The sequence below is a fragment of the Heliconius melpomene genome, chromosome 18 (genome assembly GCF_056956725.1).
Source record: "Heliconius melpomene rosina isolate 202511_hmr_F chromosome 18, ASM5695672v1, whole genome shotgun sequence".
Classification (NCBI taxonomy): Eukaryota; Metazoa; Arthropoda; class Insecta; order Lepidoptera; family Nymphalidae; genus Heliconius; species Heliconius melpomene.
In genome coordinates, this window is record NC_140406.1 from 4317188 (window position 1) to 4330696 (window position 13509).

Genomic DNA, 13509 nt, shown 5'->3' on the forward strand with positions numbered 1-13509 from the left:
CATTCATCCTTTGCAAGGTTTGCTATTTTAAGCTACTTTCGACAATCACTAAGAAATTTTATTTAAAGCTTGCATTCTTCATAATATTTCATATTTTATAAGGACAATGTGATATTGTATTATATTTTTGTATCTCATTCATTTTCTGTATTTAGCGGAATGTGCAGAGAAAACTTCGTTCTCTACCTTCCCAGTGGAAGGTCAGTTAAGTATGTACGTTAAAAACAGTAATATATTGCAACCAAAACCCAACGTAACGCTTTTATTGGCTGGACCAGGCAAAATGAAATATTTAAATTTAAATATTGCTCCAAATTCTACCCAACAATTCCAGAAAACATAAAAAACAAAATATACATTTTATAATATGTATTTATTTCTCGATTTTTTTTTTTTCATTAACTAATACTGTAAATGAGAAATAATAACCGAAACAAATTCTAAATAGAGGAACACATTAGTGAAAATAGTCTTGAAAGCGTCCAAATTACAAACATACTGTATACTGTACAAAAAGGTAATTTAGGTAATTGAAAATCAATGGAGGAAGATATTTTGGGTAGTAATTTTTCAAATGTTATATTTCCATAGTGTATCAGCTAAAGATCGACTCGCGTGATCGCTCTAATTGAATAGAAGCTCGCCTCAGAGTAGCGGCGGTGACATGACACAGGTATTATATGTCACCATACACGCCACGTACAAGAGCGTATGTACCTACGCATAGGCTACAGTATAGAGCGGTGACCGCTCGCTCTGATCCAGCAATTACTTCCACCGTCGGTGACTAACCTTTACCACGCTTTCACTCGGCATAAGTACTTGTAAGTCGAAAAGTGAGAAATATTTGAGCGCTCTATTTTGATTTAATATTTTATTAGACAGGCACACACACACACATAGGTGGATTCGATTCCCATTCAAGAACATATAAAAATATTTAATATTTTTAATTCTTCGCTTTAGTGTGGAGGCAAGAATATGGCAGAAAGTGTAGAACGAAGTGTCTTACTAGGTTCCCTCTGCCTACCATGCTGTGTGCGGGATTCAGCGTTATTTAAAAGAATTTCGATGGCGTTCACTAATATTGTTATTTTGTTATTAAAGAGTAACTAAGAATTATACGTTGTTATTATGTATTATTATTATTATGTGGACCTACTGGTAGGATTTGTTTTTTGTAGTTTTTAATGAAATAATAGCTAGAAATACCTATCATCCAAAAATATAAACAAAATAAATCCGACCAGTAGTCCCACACATTTGAGCTTTTAAGCTAACAAACAAACTCTTTCGCTTTATTATATTAGTATCGATTTAAGCAGTAATCTAAATTGATTTATATCTTGTCTTTTTAAATAATTTACTGTATTTTTCCGTTGTGTTGCATTTACTGGCAATTTATTTACTTATAATTAGCATACAAATATTGCAAATTTATTTAATTAAACGGAATATTTAATACTACGAGTACTTAATTAACTATGGTAACCATATCCCACTGTTTGTAACCGCTTCATAATTAACTACTGTATAATAGTATATACAATAGGTTAATTATGTAAAAGCTTACGTTATATAAACTTACAATTTTCATTTTGGTATTAATGACAAATCTTATGTTCACATTATATTACATGTTTAAACATGTGTAGAAAAGACAAATATATTTATTTAAACTATTTCTATTACTTCAAACTTAACATTAATCGTTTTCATTTCTAGCTTTTAAATAACATATATAGGTACATATTATTCGATCAGTTAAAGTTATTTCATTATAATATCACACAAATTTTGTTTTAATGACATAAAAGTGAACAAATTAAATGGTCATTTGAAAATAATTTTCCGTCCATAACAGCGAATTATCACCAAATACTTTTCACGAAGTTATTTTAGTATTTGAAGTGTTGCGTTAATAATGAAATCGTGTTGAAATTGTATATAATTTATATATTTGGAGCAAGACATAATAAATTCACATGATGCCTGCCGTATCAGTTCAATAACATCGCGAAGTCTGGCTAAGCGTCGATCGAGTATGCGCAGATACTTTAGAGTTCAACTCAAGTCATATATATTGAGAGTCGATCTGGGGATAATTTAATTCCTCCATTCATGGAGGTGCGAATTTGCAAGTGCGTGTAAGAGGGCGCCGCCCGCCTCGCGCCTTGCCTCCCGCGGCCACTGACGTCAACGACCCACCGCACGCCACCCGATTATAAATATAGCCTTGCCGATAGCACGCCACAGGTTTTGGCCCTTAACTTACCTGTATTGTAAAAGCAGTCGAAAATATTGAACGTGGACGTTTAACGACATTTCGTTAGCCTACGCTGCTATAGCTAAACTTATCTACGAAGCTCCGTGTTATACTTTTTTTATGTTTTGATTTAATAAAAGCTTTTGGAAGCGTAATATGAGTAACAATCAAATATTTTTTTAATAATATTTTTGGTATATTATATGTATTATATATTTTATTCAAAATTTTTCGAATTAATGGTTTAACATGTATGATATAACTACATATTACATTAGCAACGACTATTGTTAAATATGGTACGTACTTTTAATTTTATTTTAGAAATTGTTTATATATAAATTACAAATATTAGCGTCGTCTTTGTCAATAAAAAATGGATTCCGCCATCGAATATGATGACAAATTATCAGCTATCTTTAAAGCTTAGAACCTATAGTGATTATTCCAATTAACGTTAAACATACCCACATAATATTTATATAATAAATAATCATTACTCACTATACCTAGGATCCGTGCTTAAATAATGGAAGTTCCATACACTTGATAAATGAACGAATGAATAGAATTTGGATCGTTCACCGTCTCTTTTGAGCATTGTTATTAAAGTTGATGGATAAATGTAGACCTATCAACGAAAATTTCATCGCCCCTAATTTAAGTATACATCAGCGTGATGTAGTAAATTATACGTGGGTAATCAGTGAAGCCGTGTGTCATTGTTTAAGTAGTCTATCTATAATTTAATATGAATAATGTTTTAGTAAACCCGTCGTGGCACAGCGGCACAAGAGTTTGACTGTAACGCAATGGTTGTGGGTTCGATCCCCTCTCGATGGAATGAATTATTATTTATTAATATTTTCACTTCTTTTGCTCTAGCACCAAAGCAAAAGCTCGGCGTTGAGTTTCGCCATTCAACACGCAATGCCTCTAATAATTTGGTGGTAAGTAGGAAACGGAGTATCGTAGGATACTCATTCCCCGTCCATCCCTCTGCTTACCCTGTTGTATGCGGGATACAGCGTGAAGCTGATTTAATAATGTTTTAATAAATTCTAACACGATACCTAATGAACTACCTGCCCCATAAAAAGATCTCAAGTCATAAAACAAAATTAAAGTTTTTGCACAAATCTTGTTAACATAAACCTTCAATCCTTTTCTCTCTCAATTATATTTATTTAAGATACTTATACATTAATAATAAGATAAATTTCAAAAAAATTAAAGTTAGTATATTAAGTACTATGCAAAATATTAATCGTGACAGTTTATGGGTTCTATTCCTACTCGAGGAAATGAAATATATAATATTTTAATTTGGTCGCTCTGGTGAGGAGGCAAAGCGTGGCGTTTAGTTCCGCTACTGAACTCGCAATGCCTCCAGAATTCGACGGAGAGTGGGACGCGGAGTATTTTAATAATAGGCTCTCTGCCTATCCTGCTACATGTGGGATACAGCGTAAAGCTGCAATAAAGTTAAACAAAATATTAATCTTTTTATGACTTCACTTGAGACGCGTACCTATAAGTTAAAGAGAAATAAGATTAAAGACAAACTTTTATTCTTAAAATAAACGTAAAATCTAGTAGTGAACGTTAGGACTTAGACCACACTTTATTTGTTTTTATGGTAAAACTTTTATTATTTCCCGTAAGCTCAGAGCTTCATATACATATTCTGTATTTCACATCGATAACAAGTTCAGTATTTCTAGATTTCGACATAGATATATACAGATTTTTACTAAGAGAAAATTCGAAGAAAAAAAGAGTTGGATTGGCTCTTATAGGATTTCGGTGTTGCAAGCATACTCGTAAAATACCAACCTACCCAAAATGCCACTACTATTTTTCGCCAGCAAAAAAATGTTTATCTTTAATAATTGTTATATAAATAAGTTAAATTGGTAGTTTCTGAACAAAAACTCAACTTTATCTCAAAAATTGCTGACAATAATTTCTCTTTTAATACAAATTTCGTTGAAATTATTTATTACAATACTGAGCAAATACCTATAATTTTTAGTTGTATCACTGTCTTACAACCTAAATGTAATTTTTATGCCCTCTATTTAAAAAAAAAACACAGTTCACACAATACACTCATATTAGAGAACCAAGATTCAAGATATTCCGTTTCCCGCCCGAAATCAATACATTGCTTGCTCAGTGGCTAAACTCATAATCACACTTTGAACTGCCACAGCAAGGAACTGAACATAACTAATTCACTCAGATATTATTTTAAAGTAAACAAGTTCTCTAACCTTAACAACTAACTCACCAAGAATAGGCTTAGAATTAATTTGTATGCAGTAGAAGTAGAGATATAACAGCGAAACTCTCTAGAACGTAGTTCGAAAACTAAATTAGTAGAATAATTTCGAATGGTTATCTAGAGAGAGGAGTTCGAACTGTGGAGGGAAGCATTAATGTGTATATAAAAAAATATGCTTCACGCTGTATCCCGCATGCAGCAGGGTAGGCAGAGGGAACATAGTTTTAAGACACTCCGTTCTCTAATTTCCACCGAATTTTGGAGGCATTGCGTGTTGAGTGATGGATCTCAACGCCGTGCCTTGCCTTGACACTAGATATGTCATATCCTCGAGTGGGAATTGTATTTCACTTAAAATTAAAACAGTATTATTTTTTTCAGATAACAATCAGCGTAAAGAGAAATCAAAATACCGGCAATTATCACACATTAATAAATCTGAATTAAAAACGGAAAATATACGAATTTAATAGTGGAGCTTGAATAATGTGGTCGGGCACGCGCCCGGGGGGTGTGAGCGTGGGGCCGTGCGAGGGCACCAAGTAGTATCTGATGCAAGTGCGGTGGGGGGCGCGGCCCGCGACCATGCGCGTGTGCTGCGTGACCACGGTGCTGGCGGCGCTGGCGCTGCGCACTGCGGCCGAGCCCGCGCCGCGCCGCTTCCCCGCCGAGTGGCGCAGCAGCCGCGACCTGCAGCTGCGCTCGCGACCTCTCCATGACATCTTCGAGCCGGACTCGGCGCCATCAGACCCTGACTCCTTCATGCACCAGCCCCTGCACAAAGACCGCCGTCGAATGCGCAACAACAAGCGCACGCCGCACATCCCGGCCGAGCTCGCGAGCCAAATGATGCTGCGTGCCTCGCGCTCCGGCCGGCCCTACGATGTTCCACAAATAGGTAAGTTCGTTCTCAATATTTTCAATTAATTCAAATATAAATGATTTCATGGTAAATATGGTAAAATGGTATTAAGTGATTCTGTCATCTGTGGAGCTTCTAGGTTTATCTACTAGATTGCCCTCCTAAGAGAAGATCTTGACTAAGAAAAGACAGATGGACTTACATTTTACTAAAAGCAAAGTAAATTACATTTATTTTCAAATATAGTTAACCAATTATGCCTTTTGAGGAAGTTCTCAGTGAACTCAAACTGTCGGAAAAACGTAACAAACCTGTTGCATTGACTGATAGCTCGGACGACGCGAGGATAAATAGGTGCTAATGATAATAACAACTTAACCGTAAATCCTATAGTTCTTTAGATAGTGAACTTTGATACATGTATGTATGTAGATATACCTACGCTTCTTCGACGCCTTTATTACCATACTTATTAACATTTTGTTGATATAAGTTATGTTTAATTGTGTTTGTACGAACAACACACATGTGTTAATACACAAATGCGCTTAATTGCTTCGTGGTTATAATTCAGATTGTGATTGTTCATGTGGTTAATTATTTGTACTTAATTTAAGGAAGATTAATTAATAATTTTTAAAAATGACGGATTTTATAAATATTGTCTTAAACATATGGAGAAAACTATTCAGATAGATAATTTCCTAATCATTACGTAGGTATTATATAATTTAGGGGTGGGGATCGAAGCTACAACCACCGCCTTTCAACGACAGTCAACAGTCAGACCCTATCCTACTAGTTCACAATGACTCCTTTAAAAATTACTAAAAGGTATATATATAAAAGGTATTATATATATATATATATATATATATATATATTATACATTTTAATCATTTTTATACGGTACGATGTAGATATTATATATTTCTTTGTTGATGATGATGATGTGGTGTCGTTGATGTTTTATCATTGGTTCATAATAACGATAACTGTTAAAACTTATTATGCTATTTATATTTACTGCGGTGGTTAAGCTTTAAGTTCGAAGTTATTTTATAAATATACTCGTATGTAGTTTTTTTCCCGCACATAGCAGCGTAGGCAGAGGGATCCTGGGAACCTAGTCTTAAGTCCGTCCCAATTCCGATCCGACACACCCCGCTTTCCGCCGAATTCTGGAGGCAATGCGTGTTGAATGGTGGACCTCAACGCCGCATATATATAGAAAAAAAGTGGTCATACTTTTAAAATTAATTATAAAAAATTGTAATACCAACTTACTTGAGACTATTTAATTAATCACCAAATTCATTATACCAGGACTTTAAATGAGACCTTTTATTTTTTACATAACTATGTAGAAACAACTTTGAATTATACTTTAGCAACAATTACTTTCTTTGTTCGTCACGTTAATATACAGTTAAGAGAAACATTACAATTGTTTACCGGAACGAATTAGTTATATAAAAGAGTTTTCTTTTAAACTTTCTAGTACAATAAATAACAATTAACTGACACGTCAACTGCAAAAAATATATTTATACATACAAACACGTCCAACCTAATATATTAAACAGTTGTTCTATGAAATGTGCAATTAATGATATTGCATGCGAATAGTAAAACAACTTATTTCTTTGCTTATTTCTTCTAAAAGAAGATAGAGTTGTCGAAGCCGTGAATTATTATGATGGATTAGATGTTTCTTTTTTCTTTTGTCACTTGTATTGCGTATCCTATTGCGTTTAATATTGAGAGGAATGTGAGAGTAATAAGTACAAATAAAACACATCTCCCCTACAAATAAAAAGAAAAAGAAGAAGATAAACCTTTCATATAATTTCATTTCATCTTATTTAATTTATTGAGGCCGTCATGGAGCAGGGGCACAATCGTGTGACTGTAACCCGACCCGTTGTGGTTTCCATTCCCACCCGAGAAAATCAAATATTTATTTAAATTTATATTTTAATTTCTTCGCTCTGGTGTTGAGTTCCGCCACTCAACACGTAATGTCTCCAGAATTCAGCGAAAAATGGGGAACAGAGTGTCTTAACATTAGGTTCCCTCTGCGTACCCTGCTATGTGTATGTATACAGCGTGAAGCTGCTATCTTATTTAAATCTCACACTTCAGTAACTCTAAGCTTGATTAAAACATCTATGGAAGACTCTTATAATATTCTACAAACGGCAATCCCGGAGCAAGTGAGAAATTGTGGCGAGAACTTGACATTAACCGCGGGGAGTAGAGCAGTTAGTGCTACACCTACAGTTAATGTTTCTGCACAGCTTTTCAAAGAAAGCTTTGTATGTGAGTTAAGGATAAAACCATTTTTCTTAGATATTTCAATTAATAAATTATAAAATACTTGATTGAAAACTATTAATGCTTAATTATATAATAAATTCACTATATTGTTTTAGTTTTCTTGTTTTGTTTAATGAAAGACTGTGAACTTTATCCTTTTTTTTAAATCTTTTTATAGTTGTGATATAATTGACATTAATATATATGTAACCGCATGATATAAATACAACTACATTGAATTCATTCACAAACAAACCGCAATTTGATAAAGAATCCGCATATAGAATATGATATGTATTTTAAATTACTACAGGTCGAGTTTCATTAATTATAAACATATATAGCATATAATATAAAATGTTGAAGATCTCTCTCTCCTCTACGCATAATAATGCGTAGAAGAGACTCCCATCTGATTATAGGATGCGTTCTTGGTCTTTTCCATCATTAAACATCGCAGCGTCCATGTCTCTCCTTATTACATTTGTCCACATTATCTGAGGTCAACTTCTTCAGAATCCGGAGATGTTTAGATGATAAGGAGGGGTTTTCTTTACGTCTTTGAGACCATCAGAGCTTTATCACTTTATTTCATTGAATATAATTTTTATTTTAATTTAATAAAAAATATTTATTACTTTAATGAACTAAGAATACACTTTCTATTATATATATAAAATAAACCTATCGAGCTCAAGCCTAAGATTTACTAATATGAACATCCCAAGATTTCGTTTCCCACCTTCATACTCCATGACCAACTTGACGGTACCATATTTTTGTGGTCACTTCTGATGTAAATCAGAAATGATAGTGCAAAAATATATGAAAAATAATGTACATAGATACAGTTGAGAAGTTTCATAATGAAAAAGGAATAAAACTTTATTAATATAGTGCGTTTCGTAGCATCTTTATTACATGAGCGTAGCGCTGTAGTAGTCTTGTAGCATTTGATTTCTTAAAACTCTACATCTTGACTACATTATTAATAATAAAAAAATAATTATATATATATTATTATTACTAATATATAGGATATACAAATATATGGTAAACAAATTATTCTGTTATAAAGTAAAAAATATAACTGTACGAATTGGTTCGCAAACAATGAATTAAATTATTCAAATAGAATGTAGAAAATTGTTTATTTATTATTGCAATAAAGTTAATATGGTGGTTTGTGGCGCACGTGCGTAGCATGCATGTACATACATATGTACGTGACGAGACCTGTATAAGCTTTGTGTGTTATTTTTAGTATAATCCAAGTAAAATATTGTTATGGGCTACTTCTGATGTTATACGAGGCAACACTGTTCGTCCCAAGGGATAAACTTAACGTAGAATCTCGTCTACTTTATACCTATTTCAAACTATATGAAATTGTGTAAAATAAGCCTTAAAAATATAAAAATAAATTTAGATTATCAAAAAACTGAGTTTATTTTAAATTTATATTAGACGTGACATTAATGTAAATGTCAATAGTACTCCCAAAATATCTATTTCTTAACTATAACCTTTACGGATTAATAATAAATAATTGTCAAAACATTACTTTAATGTAATATTATAAACATGAGACATTCAAACTAATTTTATTAATTTGAATTTAAAATCAAGAATTATGAAATTGATCACTTATTTGATATCAAAATATAAAAATATTAACTTAACATACATACAAATACAGTAATGTAAATACTAAACTAATATCGGCACAAGGGTGTGACTGTAACGCGACAGTTGTGGGTTCGATCCCCACTCAAGGAAGTGAAATATTTATTTACATTTATATTTCCATTTCTTCGATCTGGTGTCGAGGCAAGGCGCGGCGTTCAGTTCTGCCACTCAACACGCAATGCCTCCAGAATTCAGCAGAAAGTGGGGAACGGAGTGTCTTAACACTAGGTTCCCTCTGCCTACCCTGTTGTGCACGGTAATTAGTATGTGACAAGTTAAAATAGCAATGTATGATGATTCCATTGCCAATAGCTGTCATAGAGATGGATATAACAGACACCTGATTCATTTAGCCATTTACTTTGGACCCGAGGCCTCGATTGTCATAGCTCCATTAGAGTCAAGCGACGTATGCGTAGGAACATATGGCCTGCTGCATGAATTCTGATTATCCGATCAAATAGAGAATCAACTCAATTGTATTTATGGTCTGGCCTTATCTTCTTTTATTTTACTTTGTTAAAGAAAAGAAATTTTATTGACGTTTGAACTGAATATTGTATCAGAAATATAATAAAAATCTGAAAATCCTTTAAGGGATTATTTTTTAACCCGTCTTTAAGGGGTGTATACACTATTTATTATACATATATTTACAAACTTATAATAAATTTATAATAGCAATTATTTAATTTTATTTGACATAGTTTATGTATACTTAAGTCTATAAAATTATTTACTTATCCAATAACATATACAATTTGAAATACCAAATTAAGTAAACAACAGAAAATACGAAGCGCCTTAAGCTAAAAAATAGCAATATATAACTTTGCTTCACACAAAATTATAATATTGTATACCAAGCCATAATTAAAATACAAAGTGTAATTATATGAAATTTATGTTAGACATCTTAGCGTTACAGCCGTTGCGGTAAGGAGTAAAACACAATTAACCTTTTCTCGAAACATTATGGTTAGCGCTGAATGCCGTCCCGTAGTCGTAGTTCAGAAAAGCTGTAACTGCCCACACGGTGCCCTACAACCTTCAAACTAACCTAACAAACTAAAAGTAAAAGTAAATTAGTTAAATATAATTAATATATGGATCTGAATAATTGATTCGTAAGTTATGTATTTTTTTTAAATCTCTTATATAGAAAGAGATATATTTTTTGTTCTTTTCTTAAAATATGGTTATTCTGCCTATTAATAATGTTAATCATTGTAACGCCTCGAAATGCCTCGAAAATTCGGTGAAAATTGGGTTCCGAACGTAGGTTCCCTCTGCCTACGATATGGGACAGCGATTGAAAAAACTTATATTATAAAATTTCATGTATATCTGTAAAATTTACCAGCGAAATAAAAATATATATATTTTTCAACTTTAATTTCATTATTATATTGACAAGGTAGCGGCTGATACGATTATTTAGGAAAAACTACTACTACTATACACTACATATTTTTTCTTTAAGCTTTTCAATTTTGTTTTGTTATTTTATTTGTTTTTGCTCGCAAAAAAAGTCGTATTTAATATAAAAATGTTTAGTTATTAGACCCATATGTATGTGGCAGGTAGGTTTACTCTCAGTAAACACGATTTATACTCATCCCGCGGGAATTTCGGGAGAAAAAGCCTCTATCTTCCAATAAAAATCCTACAAATATCGGTTCGGCTATTCCGGAGATCAGCCCCGCCAAACAGAAAGATAGACAGTTATACAAAAAAATCGTTTTTTAGTAGCTTTTATGCGACAGATGTAGCGACAGACATTTTATTTATATTTATGTATAGATAACGATTAATAATATTCAATTATAATGTTGAATTAATTAATGTGATAAAAATATTTTAAAAAATCTTGCTTATTTTTAAAAATATGCAAATAATTAAAATTATTCTTTAATTAATTATTCAATTAGGCCATGTTAGCTTTTTACTCGCTGTAAAAACTAAATTATATAATAAGTTCATAGTTATTATTCTATAGTAGATAATTTATTAAGATTAATAGTTACAAGCGAACTCCCAATCTCCAGGGACCACAAGGAGCATTGGTCATAGTCTGTCTAGCCGGTGCATCCAATGTATGTATGTTTATATTTATGAGTCTATCTAACATCACTGAAATATACATTTTATAAATTCTCTTTATATGTACTCCACTAATATTTATTTTATTGTTTAATATATTCTGATATTTCTACGTAGCGTGCCCTTGAAAATATTGGAAATGTTTTAAATACAATAATGATTGAGTAAAAGAGGACTTACGTACTTACTACTTTATATAGATTTACTATAGAGGCCAGTCATGATGCAGTTGTGGGTTCAATTCTCACTCGAGGAAACGAAATATTTAATATTTTCATTTCCTCGGTCTGATGATGATCGCGGCGTTAAAAAAATTCAGCGGAATATCGGGAACGGAATTATCTCAATGAAAATATATGTCTTAACACTAGGTTCCCAGGTTCCCTCTGTTAACTCAGCTATGTGCGGATACACACTACATTTAAACTTATTATGAACTTACTATTAGCCTAAATATTGTGCATGATAAGAATGCAAATATATATTTTTATATACGGTTAAAATATTTAAATAGAATATAAATATAAAATACAATACACTTATTTATTTACCAAAAAACACTTGAAATTGATCATGTTGATTTCCGGCCAACCTTCCTATTACATTATAACATTTTTATTCCTTTCCTCCTTGTTCCTGTAATGTCGACCTTAATTTAATTAAATTAAAAAATAATTAATTTATTATAGCGAAATAAAGTTCAGCCAGGCTATGTGAGGTTACTGAAGGGTATTTTATATCGAGCCTATGACGTAACGGCTGACTATCGACAACTTAGCTTTTATTTCGGTATCAGGTGTCCACCTTAATTTGAAAGAGTATCTTTCCATGGCCTCGCCGCAACAGGTGAGGAGCTCGGCGCAGGCGTGGCGCGCGCGTCGATACCGCGCCCCGCCCGCCGGCCCCTGCGACCCTCGCTCATTCACACCCGCACACACTCAAACACCTATCTATACACACATGTACCCACACAGCGAACACTACTACAAGAAAAGCTCTACAGAATTAAGATAGAACACCCTATTTATAAGTAAGGCCACTGGACATAAATGATAACAAACAGCTTGCGAACATGCTGTCACTGTGAATCTTTTACTAGAACGAATGGTATACACAAGATAACTTACGTAATTGCAAGTCGGAGATTTTGCGTAGGACTAGTGGCAAGGGAGTGGCCATCACGTTTGAGGTGTCCATCATAACTTGGAAACCAGAGACCATGGTAAAAGACCGATCGGCACGTAAGCTTTGGTCTTTTGCTTACTATAATTTGACCGAATTTTGACAACAACCTTCACTAGTGTGTATTAAACCATCGATTACCTTCGTCACAAATTTTAAGTCCTTTATAACCTTATCAAATATTTGGTATATTATTTAAAATTATAATATCAAAGAACAGCTGCTTTATAAGTAGACTTTAAATAGTAAATAGGCTTATGAATATGAAAAAGAATAAAATTTGTTAATATTTATTTGTGTATTGCAATTATTAATACTATTTAATGTATTCATTTAGTAGCTACATTAAGTTAATAAAATCTTTTGGAATTTTAATATATTTAATTATTTGGTATATTATATAAAATTATAATATCAAAGAACAGCTGCTTTATAAGTGGACTCTAAATAGTAAATAGACTTATGAATATGAAAAAGAATCTAATAATATTTATTTGTCTATTGCAATTATTAATACTATTTAATGTATTCATTAGTAGCTACATTAAGTGAATAAAATCTTCTGAAATATTAATATATTTAAGGAATGATCGGAATTTATTAAGTTTATTAATTACCATATGTCAAAAAAGTATTACTACAACGATAACAACTAAACGATATTTCACCTTTAAATGCTTATATTTAAATTAAAAAAATATTATAACGACCTTCCTATATTAACGATTCGCTGAAATATTCAAGCATATTAAATTGTATTCATAGAAATTACTTAGTGTTCATTTTACGGAATATTCAACA

General features: G+C 32.4%; 1 protein-coding gene across 1 annotated transcript in view; it reads left to right on the forward strand.

Annotated features, from left to right (window-relative positions):
* Window positions 1-13509, forward strand: part of jeb (low-density lipoprotein receptor domain-containing jelly belly protein) — a 51290-nt gene that overhangs the window by 9563 nt on the left and 28218 nt on the right. The window contains exon 2 of the mRNA XM_085202075.1: window positions 4935-5451. Coding sequence (XP_085058201.1) covers window positions 5106-5451 — 346 coding nt within the window. The 5' untranslated portion in view covers window positions 4935-5105. The remainder of the gene's footprint in view (window positions 1-4934; window positions 5452-13509) is intronic.